Below are 16,057 nucleotides of genomic sequence, written 5' to 3'. Positions count from 1 at the left end.
TCATTCTGCTAGATTATATATCACAGACTATCCGTTTGCAGTTGGGAAAAAACATTCACTAAAAAAACTCTTACCTTGTAATACTTCTACTAACGTGTCAGTGCAACTATGAATACATGTTTACAGAATATTATTACACTAAATTGAATTATTCGTATGTACACACAAGGAAATAGCCACCTAGATTTGTAACTCGTGTTATTTGGTCTATATATACATATATTATGTATATACAGGGTGGTTGGTAACTGTTGGTACAAGCGGAAAGGGGGTGATTCTACGCGAAAAAAGAAGTCGAAAATATAGAATAAAAATTTTTCGTTTGAGGCTTTGTTTTCGAGAAAATCGACGTTATAACGGATCTCACTGTAGATCGTTGTCTCTATGGAAAAATTAAAAAAAAAAATTTTTTTATTCTATATTTTCGACTTCTTTTTTCGCCTAGAATCACCCCCTTTCCGCTTGTACTACCAGTTACCAACCACCCTGTATATATATATATATATAAATCATCGTACATAGATTAGTATTAAATAACAACGTGTACCTGCTTTTGCTTTATCGTCTACATATCCATATATATGCAACTCTCCTTCCTATTATTTATTAAATGTAATATACATAATACTGCAAATGTGCATGTATATGAATACTATGATTGTTCCTTTTTTCTGGAACGTCTTGTATGTTTCAATTGTTATGAAATTATATACAGAAAAAAATGGATCGTCAACAAAGCACTTTTTCCTTTCCTTTCTATATCCAAAATAATTCTTGAACTTAATCATATTTGGAATTGTAAGAGTTTACCCACTGTTATCGTCGAATGTCTACGTCTAGACTTTATAATAATTAATAATTACTAGGTTTTTGCACATCAAAACGTCTTTCCCAAATTCATCTTGCTGTTACATTTTAATCAGCAATCACAACGTTGTTTCATTAAACTGCTAATGTTAAGTAATTCTTCGTATATATGTACATAATTGACTACAAAGCTTCTTCATTTAACTTACTGCATAAACAGATTTTCGGTTTACGAATGTTTACAAGTCATCACACAAACGTCGTTTGCACACGTGGCTCCAGAAATTTAGAAAACGGAAAGTCTACAACATATATTACAAATAAATAAAACCATTAAAAAATTTGTTTATGCAGCAGGCGTTAAGGCTTCAAAGAATGCTGGGATTAAATTTCATTGTATAAGCACGTACGTGTCTTTTCCTTTTTTCTTCTTCTTTTTTCTTTTCCTTTTCCTTTTTTTTTTTTTTTTTTTTTTTTTTTTGATAAATTCACAATCTCTAATGTCTAAATGCAATACTAGGAGTCGTTTGGTAAAATCCATAAAAAGGCTATCGCGATGAAAATTTCGTATAAATACGCCGGAAGCATATTGAAAATAGGTAACAATCAGTTCGTGTAGGCTTTCATCGATGTAGAGTAATAGAAAATTTGTTTGTAAGTAGATACGCACAAATAGATTTGATGCAGATTAAATATTGACCACATTGTACTCTGGAAAGTAATTTGTGAGTTTCTCCACGCGTAAGAATATATAGAGAGTATCTTATCGATTAATCGTCTCATGTTTCTTTTGCACGAAGCTTTTATTAGCAGGATGGCAATAATTGAGGTTTAAGAAATGATGGAAAATATTCAGACACGCGCACCAAGATGTTCGAACCGATTCTCTGAATTAAAAGATGCTAACAAATAACAAAATGATTATTTAAAAATCCTTTATGCAAAAGTGTCTCTAAATTATGTGGGTTTTAATTGTTTACTCGCTACTAGACATTCAGACTTCGAACTATGTTCGAAAAGTTATAAAGCTATTAGCTTGGATTGACATGAACCCCATCTCTCTTGCAATTTTCGTTGCTGTTCTACGTGATGATCTGAGAGATTTCTCTGTAATCCTACCTGTCCTGTCTTTAGCTTTCTAGGATCCAAATTTGCCCCTAAAGTCTGCACACCTTTAGCGAATTTTGAGAAAGGTGACAAGATATCTTTGGAAGTAGATGCCACAGGACTTGCTGCATTTATTATGTTAGTCTTCATTGACTTCAAAGCAGACTCACTCTGAGAAGATGTAATATTTAGACTTAAATCTTGCTCAGATGTGGACCTTTTCTTATCCTGCAATCTATTCTCAGTCTGCAATTTGTTTCCATTTATATTGCTGAGTGTCAGCTTACTATCAACCTCTCCAGTCGAATGACTGATGTTTTTGGACAGATTCAATGTTAATGGTGGCAACATTCTTTCTTTGTCCTCAGTTACATTTTGTATAGTTATTTCAGGCGTCTTTTGAGGAGAAGCACTAAGAGTACTAGTACCAGAGCCAGATTCTGGCACGCGTAAGACTTCCTTATCGGAAGTCTGTTCAGAGAATTTATTAGGTCGTATAGAAAAATCTTGGTCTTCATTATTCTCACGAGGTTCCACTACGTCCGTGTTTTTAACACCCATTATGATACCAATAGATGGAGTATACGCCTCCATTAGATTCTTATTGTGACTGAAATTTTCTGGCTTTTCGAAAGAAACAGGAGGAACGTCAATGTCCTCGTCGTCACTACTGCTACTGCCACTGCTACGTTTCCCTTGCGCATTGCCTGAGATGTCTCTACTCCCAACGGTGAATGTCGGTTTCAGAGGTGCTTCAGACCTTCTACCTATGCTTCTTGCTATGTCAATTGGTTTCCTAGCGCTAAAGCTATGACTTAACTTATTTAGTTTGCTAAATTGCTCCGTCATGTTGCTTAAAGCTTTCGTTCCTACAATTACATAACGCATTTTGCAATTATTGCTAGTTATTACTTCAACGTTTACTTTAAATATATATTTATAAATGAAATCTGATCTAGTTTAACTAACAATTATTAATTGTTCGAAAGCCAGATTCTTTTGTTAGGAACGTACCTGCGCTTTTAAGAGCTAGTAACTGTGTCTCTGAAACATTTCTAGTCAATTCTGGGAATGACGAAATGTCCAGTAGACCCGTGGTTCCCCTGTTATTTACTATTTTACTCTTTCGTCTATCTAACGTGACGTTCATTGCTATAGGAATCTTTGGTAAACCGGCTATCTCCATCGCCACAGAGATAGCCTCGCAAATTGATCTTAAAGACTCTGAAATATACGAATTAACGTAGTAGCCAAAATTAATTGTCATAGATCCAGATATGAATATGATAGATCATATTTGAAATTATATCCTACCTATACTTTCTTCCTCTGTCTTTATAACAACAGCCATGTTATTGAAAAATCGTAAATTTGTACTGCGGAACATGTGAAAGTAACCGTACTCGTTGGCCATTTTGTAATTTATTCTAATGCAGTGGAAATGCTTATTTTTAAAAAGGGAGACAGTGCTCTCTGGCTGGCCAAACTCGATCAGTATAATGTCTTCGAGTGGAACTCTTTGGTAATTTGTGACTTTGTCGATTTGATCGTCATAATCAGCTACATAATAACTATCCCGTGTTAATATTAGAATAGTGTCCATTTCTGTCTCTGTTAAGTCACCAGTTCTGTTAAAATGGAATAAATTATAAGAGAAAACAATCCTTATGTATTATAAAAATGAAAAAGAAAGAAAAAAGAAGAAACAAATAGAAAGCTGAACATCTAACATACACAGGGTCAGCGTCTATGAGACCCCAACTGCCTAAAATAACTTCTGGATCGGGTATAAGTAGCTTCTTGCAATCCTCTATCAGCAATTTTACATGAATCGCTGTAGCAGCATTATCTTCTTCTTCTGTACGCTCTTGAAATACTTCTTCGTTCACCGAGTTTCCTAACATCATATCGATCGTGGCCTGCCTATAGACATCCTTGAAGCGATTTAAATAGTATCTGAAAGTACACGGGTCTCCTAAACACTTGCTTTAAAGCTACATAAAAAAGTAAAACAGAATTGAAATAAAAAATGATGATAGGACACTGTCATAAAGGGAGCAGGAGTTCCACTCAGGGTTATTAAGATAAACTGAAAAGCAACCCACCATGCAAAAAAAGAAAAAGAAAATTCAACGTAACGTTAAACTGATTATAACGTATGGAGTCACAGTTCGAGTTTAAAATATCGTCTTGTATCGTCTTTTTTTATAAAGCAACAACTGGTTTATTGTTTTCAAAATAACACACTTTATTTATTGCTCGAGCGAAAAACTTTCAACCCAAAGCCAAGAACGAACCTTGCCAAATCATACATAGCACTGGCATAGAGAATGTCAGGATAAGTAGCAAGTTGAAGCTCTATGTTTGGTGGTTTCACGGGTATTAGCTCAAGGCAGCAATTGTCAAGGATGTCTAAATAGTGCGACCAATCGGTGTTCAGTTGATTAACATCGATAGGGTTCCCTAGCAAGGTATCTATCGCCGCTTGACGCATGTCATCCATAAAGTGTTGCTGAAAATATCTATGGGAAAATGAAAGGATAGTGTCAAGGATCGTATGTACGTATAAGATATGTCAATACTTAAGCGATGATTTGGCTTAAAGAAAAAAAAAAGAAAAAAATAAAGAAAGAAAGAAGACATTAAGTGTTATTGATATCTAACGACGATAGTAATAGCCTGTAAGACTTTATTCGTTCTAAGAAATTACAACACCTAACAGCTTGTATGTTCGCGAGATATCTTGAATAATGGACGATAATCGTAAAATGATGTATCGTGTAGGATATGTGAATGAGAATGGTATTCTATTGCAATGTGACGAGTAGTATGTCATAATTCTGATCCAATTGTACCTGTTCGCAGAATTCATGCCATCTTTCATTAAACCAGTAAACTTTCTTTCCCCTGTTCTTGTGTAATCTCCCTATAAGTAATAAAATAAACTACTATCATAGAAGTTCAACCATCTTTAGATTTTGCTTATGGTTAATTCGTAATGGTAAGAGTAAAATCAACGTGTTTTCTACGTGAGGTACGAACCTTGAGGGCGTTTGTACCGGCATATTGTTTACTGATAATGTCGCCATTATTCGCCCAAAGCAACTGAAACGTTTGTCGGATATTTGTCGGTAACGTTCCGTCCGGCGGTATTAGTCCTAGCTTTGAAAACTGCATTTCCATTACAGCTTTACCTAAAGCAGTTTGCACCACATTCGTTCTATCTAAACAATCTATGCAATTCACCCGAAACACTCCTTTCTGCATGCATATTGTGCCTTGCTTGTCGCGCCAACAGTACCCTATGTCTGACAATACCGCAGCTAATGCACTGACCAGGATAGACACATTTTCAAAATGCATCCCTCGACTGTGTTAGATATAAAAAAAAAACATTAGCGATGATTTTTAATAATTCACTAGCTCAAATCTTTCTAACTGCTTACCAATATTCATGAAAATCGAAAGTTGTATATGTTATATCTGGATGATTATAATTTAGTACATGGTTACTATAGGCTTCCCAAATTATCTTCTCCTTGCCAGTTTGCTCTACAAGATTCATGATACAAATTGGGCCGTACAACCCTAGTTCTTCAGTAAAGTGTTTCTCGAACGCAATCTGCGTTTCTGCTTCATCTAGAGGATTGAAAATTATTATTGTTAACATTTAGATGAAATTTCTTATTAGTTACCTCTATCTATTCGTGGTGGAGGCTTGTATTTATAGCCAGGTTGAGACCAGTATACAGGTACACTGCCTCGTACTTGGACAAAGGATACTTGGTGATCATGGTACCAAACTAATTGCTCTGTTTCTACATAGTTTGCGCATTTTCCTTCATCGTCCACACCACGTCGTTTATATCTTTATAATGGTAAAAAGATAAGATTTTTCCAAATAAATTACTCATTGGAAAAATAAGAAATAAGAAAAATATATAACTACCTCGTTCCTGCACGAAATCTACTTCTCCTCGATATTATTGCCAAATTGAAAGTTTCATGGTGTGGCTGTTCATCGATGCCCACTTCTACTTTACACTTCTCTATTTGCACATATCCCTGAATAACTGGTAATATCCATGAGTTTGCTTTGTCTGTCTACAAAAATGAAATATTTTCTTAATAATAAATATGTAACAAAAACCAATTAAATTTAGAAGAATCCTAACTTTTAAATTAATTATATCCTGTAACATGTGTTTATTCCAAAAAAATCTATCATCCACTCTTTGCCAAAGTGGTTTATTCTGTTGTTCCTCATTCCACTGTGAGTCTGTGACACAAAGCCTCTGCAAGCTATTTGTGATATCACCAGTTTGACAGAAATAAAAGGAGTCGGTTTCGGTGAAAATTTTATTTAACTCCTCCAGGATTCTCTTCTCAAATCTCTCCTTGTCTTTAACAATGCTTCGTTTACTTACTGTGGATTTTACCTGCAAACATTCTTGTCAATGCAAAATCATCTTCCTTTGTATAAATGATTTCTTTATTTCTAGTTACCCATAGGGAAACCTACTTGAGATGTTGCAAGTGCAGCTGCGTGTTGAGTAGTATTTTTTATTGTGTTTGTAGCACTTTTAATAGTTCCCCATGTTTTGGCAAAGGCTGCCTTCTGTGGCACATCAAACAGGCCACCTTGACTTCTTTTCTTTGGCAAATTCTGATGTTTCTTACATGGCAGAAGTCCAATATCATTATTTTCACTGCCAAGATGCAAAAATGCAATTGATTTGACCTTATATATAATATGACCTCCATATAACTCTCCAGCTGGTGAAACTTCTTTGATCAACATTAAACGAGGTTCCAATACGCATGGTTGTTCTATTTTCCCTACAATTCCATAAAATATTCCAAGACATTCCAAATCTTTTGGAGATGCCCATTCCCAATCTGCAAATAATTTACAACTGGTAAAATTTCATAAAAATATCAATGCAAAGAGATACTTGGCTTGAAACATAATATTATAATGCATTATTATGTTGCATTTAAATGCATTAATTAAACCATGACTTCCAGATGTTTATATAAATCATAATTTGTTGTTATTGTAAAATCTCATGCGCAGAACAGTCTTTAAGGTCTTTAAGGCTTTCTATCGCTTTGCATTATTTCAATAACGTTAATTTAATTATGGTCCAATATAAAACTCCCATTTCATCAAGTACTGTTACGAAATTGAATTCATAAATGAGAATTATGGGAAATCATTTCGATTAAGCTTCGTGGAGAATGAAAGGTGTTTTGAATAAGAACAGTGAACCGAGAATCGCAATGTGTATCGTACACTTGACAGGAATGTATGTATATACGCTCCTGTCAAATGAGAACCATGTACCCACCCGATTTAGCGGAAAACTCTCCGGTGTACTTGTCACACCATAGGCTGTGCCTCTCTTTCACAAAAATGAAATGCGTGTCGGTACGGAACAATTCCATGCTTCCGACTTTCTTACTGTACAACAATTTCTACGCAGCATGTGGAATGCCAACTCCCTGAACAAAAGTCCGCCTATAACGGACACTTCGCCATTTTGCTCGTACATGAGACTATATGAAACTGACAATAGACTGGTTTCGTCGACTATATTTTCGATCAGAGTAGATGGCGATTGGATAGGATATTAATTATATATACTTACTTGTCTATATATATAACGTTATATTATGTTTCGAAAATTTCAGCTGATAAGAATTTCCAATAATCGATGCAAGCTTATAAAATCCAATGCTCTTTTATAATTTAATAATATAGTACGAGATGTTAAATTATTTAAATAGATTCTGAAAGCGTTATATAAAAAATTTCGCTACTTTGAATCATTTTTAGTATCTTTACTAATATCTGTTGTATTAGAAAGGAAAGTAAAAGTTTCACTGTTTGAAATACACAAGATTTATTTCGATAATCTGTGATTACATATTTTATATATGTTTCACAATAACTGATAAGTACATCATAAATACAAAGAAGCGTGTGAAAATATGCAATTAACGATTAATCAAAGTACCAACGTATATTTTTCATGGAAGAATATTTAAAAGATGTCTTTTCTATACGCTGTGTTCATCTTCTGAACAAATTTAGATCATTGCCTATGAACTCGCGGGTTGGTCGATAGGTTTTAATTGAAATAGTTGAAATGTATCCTTTTTTGTAATGAAAAAATTCGTAAGATTTGACAAGCATTTAACATTCTTAAAAAAAGAAAAAAAAAGTTCGGTTACTCGGTTCTGCCTTCATTTCCTTCCTTAGTTTTCTTCTCTTCTTTGGTTTTGTCGATTATATATTCTTGCCATTTTCTGTGATTAAGTGTCTGAAAATCATCTACTTTAGCTATTAATTTTAGATATTGAGATAACTTTAATAATTCCCTATCTTTTCTTCTGGTGATGTGTGCGTGTCTGAATGGCTTTATCTTTAATCCCGATTGTGGATTCATAATAAAGTTCCTTCTGATATCGTCGAACATGATTGTGTTTTTTGCAGAGAACTGCTTGTATTTTCCCCAAATGATAGCAAGCGGTTTTGCTGTGATAGTACCATATTTTGATGTGTGAACATTGATCATAGCATTCGAGTCAAGATGACATGCTATTTTGTAATAAGGATTGCTGGAAACACCGAGCACTTTCATTTTTTCATTAATCCATTTCATACTAGTTGCTGACCAAATTACTATGTCATAATTTAGATAAGCCAGGGTTAAAAATTGATGTAGGAAGGGACGCATCAATTCCACACCACTTTCCGCTGTTGATTTGGGATCGAAAATGGTGTAGTCTATATCGAGCACCAGTAGTTTCTTTCCTTCTCTGAATGGATTTAATTCTACAAACCTGTACAAACCGATTCTACATTGGATTTGAAACAAGCACAGCTTAACATTCTCTATCTCTATCTCTTCCTCTTCAGTCTTAAAGTCATTAATTACATCAGGTAAGTCTTTTGGCGCGTGACACACTTTAGCAATGTCCTCTTCACGAGATCCCATTAACATTAGCTTGAATCCAGGCTTCATGCCCAAGTTCCTTAGGATCTCCTCATCTTGACATGCTTTGTCTGGTGAAAAGAAAGATTCTATAGACACTTGATGGAGTTTTAAACGACGTACAGTTAAACATGTCAAATCTAACATAACATGACATAATTTTAAATCAAAGCAGAAATCGCTTGAACGAATTTTATTTGAAAATTAACAACGAATCTCGAGTGATACATGTGATTTTATGTAGAGGAAACTGAAGGAAAGGAATGTCATGAAAACAGTTCAAAACATAACCTTTGGTTCGAAGGTTCAAAAGTTTTTGACGTTCCGGAAGGATGTTAGTTTCCTTGTATATTCGTTCTTTCAGACCGCGAACGGTATCATCCAGGTTCACGTCTGGAATTTCGATTCTTTTTCTGCCCCATACTATGATGATCTTCCCTACATTCTCCATTCTTTTTTTTTTTTTTTAAATAATGACGCGACACCAGATGATGTATACTACGAAATAGTCGAACGTATACAACTCTACTAGATTCTGTGTATGTATAAGAAGGCCATTGTGAAGTATGATGCACACATTGTATCTTTGTGTCGATACTGTAACGTGAAGTTCATCTTTTACTTAGATGGCGGTACGGTGGCTAGATATGGTCACAAACGAGGTACAAAATAGACGTGACATACAATGCTGTTTCGTGTCCCACGTTTGAGGGTTACTCGTACCCGTTACTATTTTCATGTTACATGTAATATTATTACTGAAAATTCTCAACGCGAGAATTGATTGTAATTTTAATAAATAAATAAAAAAAAAACATGTAATATTATCGATTCAGCATATAGTACCACCATTGACTAAAAACAAGATAGACATTGCATGCAATGCAGAAAGGTGTCCACGGCCTAAAGGCTACGTAGCAAGAGAAGTTTTCGCGGGGAATACGACGCTCCACAACATAAGACATCGAGGACAGTTAGGTACCGAATGAAATACAACCTATTATACAGAGTGCAACTTGTACAAAATGTGTGTATCTTTATAGCTTGCGAGTTATAAAAAATAACCGAATTTTCAGGGGTCCATTTTACTTGCTGAAAGTGACTTTGATCATCGACGATCGACAACGACGAATTCTCATGGAAATTTTGTAACATTTAATTTATATTAACTAAGACAGTGGTGTATGAACGATTCTATTGTCTTTTTATTCCAACGTGAGTATTTATTTGAAAATATATTTGATATATGTTTCATAATAGATAATTTCTTAATTATTTGGAATACTAAGACGTATGTATGAAATCATTCTCTTATTTCAAACGAATTTTTAACGGATTATCTCATCGTTTCAATGTAATCCGTGATATAGAATTCTTGATAATCTAACGATAGCTTCGTGTAGACAGAGTTTGAAACATAGAAATCTTAATAACAATAGCTTTAACTTATTTCGAGAGGTATCGTAACATTCGCTTATCGAATTCAAATTTTTTAGCTATATTATGTGAATTTCTACAGTTAACGTCATATACTTGCAACGTTTTTCATAGAGGTGGCGCGCAGTTAGGCTCAAATATTTCAAAGTAACGTTTCGCGCGCGTTTGTCCAGTATTCTGGATAATTACATATCCCAAATAAAGTATCGACGTCTTCAGAAAGGAACATTTAGCGAAATTAAAAGAAAATCCGGCGTTTACGAGGGTGTTTAGTACAGTGTGCAACCTTTCTAGTGCTTGGTCTATTGAGTCGGCAATTATTAGAACGTCGTCCAAATAAACAACGACATACGAATAAGCGAGGTCGCCTAAGGCCTTGAGGATGGCCCTCTGAAAGATGGAGGGTGCATTTTTCAATCCAAACGGCATCGTTATGTATTCGTATTGACCGTCGGGGGTAACGAACGCGGTATACTCTGTCGAGTCAGGGTGAATGGGAATTTGGTGAAACCTGCTGGCCATGTCCAGGGTGATAAAGTATCTCGCGTTTTGTAGTCTCGCGATTTGGTCTGCAATAAGGGGTAAGGGATACCGACCCGCGATCATGTTTTTGTTTAGCGCTCGGAAATCTACGCACAATCTATCTGTGCCGTCCTTCTTTTTCACGAGTAACATGGGGCTCACGAACGGCGAATTGCTAGGCCTTACGATTTTTGCTCTAATTAATTCGCCTATTCTTTCGCGTACTATCTTGCGCTCTTCCTCGATAAGTCTGTAGGGGCTTCGTTGCACGGCGACGTTAGGATCAATTAGCCGTATCTCTAGCTGGCCCGTACTTACGCGAGTACGCGGGAAACCCGTAATGAATGATTCTTTGAAATTTTCGAGAACAGAAATCAATCGATCTTTATCGTCACCAATCACGTCAGTGTCAACCTCGTTAATGTCGACCGCATCCTCCGCGACCTTACTACAGACGTTGACCATCTTGGTCTTGCAAATATCAACGCTGTTTCGTGTAATGTTTACGTCAAAACCTTGGCTTAAAATTTTACGACCAACCATGATATCGTATTTTAAGTTGCTATCCGCAAGGACGTGAAAAGTTATCTCCAATGTAAAATCGTTAATATATACGGTGGACAAAATCTGAGATGTACTTTTAATACACGTATTTCCTATTCCTCCAGTACTCCTTCAGTACTACCGGAAAATTTCGAGGCTGCGGACTCTTTAATTAACGAACATTCGACTCCAGAATCGAAATAGAATGGGAACAACCCACCTCGCTGGCTTAATCTACCGGTTGGGGCTTTCACCACGCAGGCATCGACACGATGCTTGTCCTCGGAACGATGTTTTCCTTCTCGCAGCAACGAGCAACGAGGCGCGATGTGTTCCGGCTTGTGGCACGATGCTTTTGGTGGTGCGGCTGGTCGGCTTTCCTCCGGGCGTCGGTGGTCCTTCCTTGGTTTGAACATCATCCTCTTGCTGGATTCAGATATCGTATGTCCGTAAGTACCGCAGTGGCGGCACTTGTCCCGAAGGGCGAGTGACCTGCCCGATGATGACCTCCGTGGCGAGGACGTCCGCCTCTTCTCGTAGAGGAAAGGCTTCATTTCTTTTTGGAATTGTTTCACCGACTTGATATCACTCGTGAGTGCTAGTCGTCTAAAGAGTCGATCGCGCGAGCCCATTAGATAGAGAACGGTGGCGGTAGCTACTTCCTCCATTGTTGAATTTCGCCACTTCGAATACAGGAGGGAAATAGGACGGTTTCCGTACGCCCCTGATGATTCGTTCTCCCGCTGTAGTTCCTTGGATACCTTGATTAACGATGAGGCTGCTGTTTCTTGGCCACCGAAGTGCGCGATGAATTGTTCCTTAAAAGCTGGCCATGTGATCTTTCCGTCATCCATTATTCGCGTAAGCCAATACGCTGCCGGACCCTCTAGGGCGCGGTTCAAAGCAGAATATAGCGCGATGTTTTTTGAGGGGGTTGTCTTTCATAAGCAGACCAACGGCTGAGCACCAGGCGGCTGGATCTGCGTCCGCGGCTTCGGGGTTAAAACGCGGTAACGATATCTTTGTTACCCTGTGTTCCTTCTTCTTCGTTAGCGACCGGATTAGTTTACGCACGATGCTCTTATGATCCCGCATCGACAACATATGTTCGGATCCCACTTCTGATGTCGAGTCGAGATCGGAGTCCGGACTCGAGTCGCTATCACGGTGAGGGCTTGGGATAGGTGATGATCCGTCATTGAAGTTATCCATCTTCTTACAGCACGGAAGGGACTTTTATTGATACAAATAGAGAGAGTATAAAGTTGACGCAAAGTGACGGTGGTCACACACTCGCGGCGCTAGTGACAATGGTCTCAGGTTCGGTAACGAATCCACGGTCAACGGAATAATAGATATCTCGCGCACACAAACGGACTCAAACGTGTAATACTCCCAGGTCGTAAGGCGCTACCCTCTTCGTCGATGAGATCGCAAGAAAGAATGAATTTGATCCCAATTTGGTCCCAATGATGCCACCGAGGAAAACTACGATGGGATGTGTCTAAGGACACGAGATCATCGGATTCGTCGAGTATAGCCCTTGTTCCGAAAGTGAGGGATTGGTCAATTTGGGACAAAGACTGCCTATCCATTTGAAAAATCTTAATTACCAAAAAAACCCAGGTTTTATAGCGGGTCCTCGGGCTAACTAAACTTGTGCTGTGTAAGTGCCTCAACATCTGGTATTCATTGTCCGAAAGAACCGTTAGAATGTTTTACTGTCAGGTACCTCTATGGGTATTTCCTTTAATGAGGGTCATAATATCACTCCACACCTTTGTTAGACGAAGCGCCCATCCCGTTGACCGCGGCTACGTTGGGCGACAGACTGTCACCTCGAGCCAAAGCTCACTGTCACTAATCTCGAACAATTACAATCGGATTGAATAACTACGATTGTTTAATTACAGCTATAGTAGACTCTAGATTACAATGTTAGGGGATTATCCTGAAGTTCCAAAGGGGAGGCTTCCATGTCCTTTCATCTCCGACATATATATGTGTTTCTTGAACACTGGTTTTCGGTATTAGAGTCAGTGACTCTCCAGGAACTCAAGAACGTAAGCAGTTTTACGTATAGTATTTCAATTTGTTCAATTTTCTATATTTTGTTCGAATCATTGTTAATTAGAAAATAAAAATTTCAAAACAAACGTTTTGGAATTTTTGGAATTATAAAACAAACGTCTAACATATTTTAGAAATCATTAAATTCTTAATGCGTAGATTCGAAACTTTTATTTTGGAGTTTCAGTTTATATATTCATTCGATATTTATTAGAATTTCAATCTTTATTATTAGTAAAATTACGAATTTAATGAACTTCCATTTTTCATTATCTTCAACTTTTCAAATAATCAGCAACCACTCATCGTGTTTTGTTTTGTAACAGGCTCTTCAGAACCTCTATTTCCACTGTTGGATTTTTAACGGTTCCTGTCTGATGTTAGTCTCCCTGATGATATTCGCTGGGATAGCACAGCATCCATGGTAACGTCCTCTGGTTCTCCGCTTAGAACGGTGAGTGGCATGCATTTCTGTTCCTCCGGTCACTCAATCATGTCGTAGGATGGAAGGTCCGAATCAGCACGAGTGACTGGTTGTATTACGTAGAAATTTTTGCGAGTATAGTGATCGCTGGTATTTTTTATACCCGTGAGTAGTAACATTCCTTTTTCAAATATATTAGTTTAGGATAGGTCTTCTTGCATATCGTGATTATAATAATTAGTTTTTTAATAGTTGATTTAAGCATACACATTTGAGAATAAATTCGTGGTACTCGTAAATATGTATATTAGTATTGAGTGAGAATATTTGCAAAAGGCAAATATCTACACGAATATATCTGTATGACACAAGTATAGTCGATCTTAAGCAGTGAATTTCAGTATAAACAAGAGATATCGAAATGATCTTGTTTGAGCATTTTGTAGTGGAGATATCGGATACCCTTCGATTTCGTTGCTATGAAAGCTGCAATTATCGCTCAATGGTAATGACGATACAGGCAATACACGATACAATAAATAACGTTGAATTTAATTTTCTCTTTCGTGACAATATTAAGTCACATTCGTTTATTCGACTTCAGATAGAGTTTAAAATATGAGTTAAAATTCATTTTTTTTCTTTTATCGTACAAGAATGCGTAAAGTTTTATGCGCAAGAAGAAACTTCGCGGCAGGCAGATTTTTGACTCGAGGCAATAATTTTGAACGCTGCTTCTGCATTTTCGAAAAAATGCTTTGACGAAAAGATCGCCTGAGATTATTTCTATCTTAGTAATACATTTCGATTTAACCATTTAAACATCGAGTCTTAGTCCTTCTTCAATTAATGCTACTTTTTTTGTAATATTAAAATTTCAGTCATTTATTAAATTAATAAAGTAGAGTTATTATAATCTGAAACTAAGTAATAAAATATAAAATCGGGGAATGTTAGTCCGTTAAATACAAATTAGACAAACTAATCATATTTTTAGATCAGGATTTTCGGATTTAACCCTTTCCGTGCCCATTGTCAGGGCCTTGCTCACGTGCCCAGGTGCTACTTGGATGGGAGAAAGACATTGGGCACGATGACCATAATTAATGCAAAAGTTTCTCAGCGATTGACGATGTGTTATTGTATCGTGCACGACGAATATTCCACATTACGTGTGTGTGTGGAGTGTCTGTGTGTGTGTGTGGTTAGGCTGTGGAATTGCGTCGTGTTTTCATTCGTTACAACTTGGAGTATTAAAAATGTTGAGACATATATTAATTCAATGTATGTATCAATAAAATCAGAATTTGTGATAATATCACGTACGCGACTAAGTATAACCGCAGTGTTAACATTTCTGTCAGTTACAATCATAATTCCAAGTCTACTTATATTTATTCTAACGAGATAATTTCTTTAGACGTGTTTTATCGCGTTTTGCGCAATGGTCACTAGCCTTCGTCAGTCGATTTCAGGAAAATGGTACCTTAGAGTGGGCATGCTGTTTGTTAAGCTCGGGTGTCGGAGGCGTCCCAGGACGTCCTCTCTATTGTAGGACCTTTGCGCCCGAGCGTTTGTGTGAGAACAGTGGAGCGAATGTGTTGGTGTGCCTGTTTTGCCATTTTTTAAATATAGGGCTAGGTAGGACAGGTAGTATACTTTCTGGTGTGCCTGTTAATTATAAGTAGGTAGGGTTGGGCAGGTTGGCACAGTCTCTGGTCGGGTAGGCGCGCTTTCGTGTGATCAACCTGTTTCTGGAAATCAGATTTGAAAAATCTACGATGAAACTGGTACGAGTAGAACATGCCCTCGCCTCTGGTTTTGTCTATTGATTTTTCGAATTTCGCGGACGCAGAAGCGAGTAGGCTCGAAGCGGGCGTTTATTGCTCGAGCTCGCACATGCTCAACAACAACGACAAGTGATCGTTGGTCAGTCCATGTGCATTTGAAACAGCTTCTGCGGTTTACATTTTTAGTTTACCTTTATAAGTTTTTTTTTTTTGTTTGCGATTAGAAAGACTCGAGCTTTGATTTAAGTTTCAGCGGGCATCGCGCCCGAAGAAAGAAAAGGCTATAAGTCGAAGAGGCCCGTTAAACTGCCACTCTAGGGGGCAATTACTAATTGCTCCCTCTGGGTCATCCAGAG

The 16,057-nt window shown here is 37.1% G+C and overlaps 2 protein-coding genes across 3 annotated transcripts; both read right to left on the bottom strand.

Annotated features, from left to right (window-relative positions):
- Positions 1-354: 354 nt before the first annotated feature.
- On the bottom strand, positions 355-7,494 carry sp3 (phosphatidylinositide phosphatase spermathreecae). 2 transcript variants are annotated; one of them, XM_033347691.2, is made up of 13 exons: positions 7,266-7,494; positions 6,437-6,813; positions 6,090-6,353; positions 5,864-6,018; positions 5,610-5,782; positions 5,361-5,553; positions 4,957-5,284; positions 4,770-4,840; positions 4,212-4,436; positions 3,649-3,870; positions 3,229-3,542; positions 2,929-3,138; positions 355-2,783 (listed from the first exon to the last, which is right to left on the bottom strand). In XM_033347691.2, the coding sequence occupies exons 1-13, from the start codon at positions 7,360-7,362 to the stop codon at positions 1,828-1,830; spliced, it is 3,585 nt and encodes a 1,194-aa protein (XP_033203582.2). In that variant the 5' UTR covers positions 7,363-7,494; the 3' UTR covers positions 355-1,827. The 2 variants fall into 2 exon arrangements, with proteins under 2 accessions (XP_033203582.2, XP_033203583.2); XM_033347692.2 differs by lacking the exon at positions 4,212-4,436 and having other exon boundaries at positions 7,266-7,493.
- A 309-nt stretch (positions 7,495-7,803) lies between these two features.
- Positions 7,804-9,522, bottom strand: Ublcp1 (Ubiquitin-like domain-containing C-terminal domain phosphatase 1). Its single transcript, XM_033347697.2, has 2 exons — positions 9,207-9,522; positions 7,804-8,986 (listed from the first exon to the last, which is right to left on the bottom strand). Exons 1-2 carry the CDS (start codon positions 9,364-9,366, stop codon positions 8,148-8,150), a joined length of 999 nt encoding a protein of 332 aa, XP_033203588.1. The 5' UTR covers positions 9,367-9,522; the 3' UTR covers positions 7,804-8,147.
- Between the last annotated feature and the right edge of the window lie 6,535 nt (positions 9,523-16,057).

This window comes from Bombus vancouverensis, chromosome 15 (genome assembly GCF_051014615.1).
Source record: "Bombus vancouverensis nearcticus chromosome 15, iyBomVanc1_principal, whole genome shotgun sequence".
NCBI lineage: Eukaryota > Metazoa > Arthropoda > Insecta > Hymenoptera > Apidae > Bombus > Bombus vancouverensis.
Note: the sequence above shows the minus strand (reverse complement) of the source record. Positions and strands in the feature narration are given on the sequence as shown.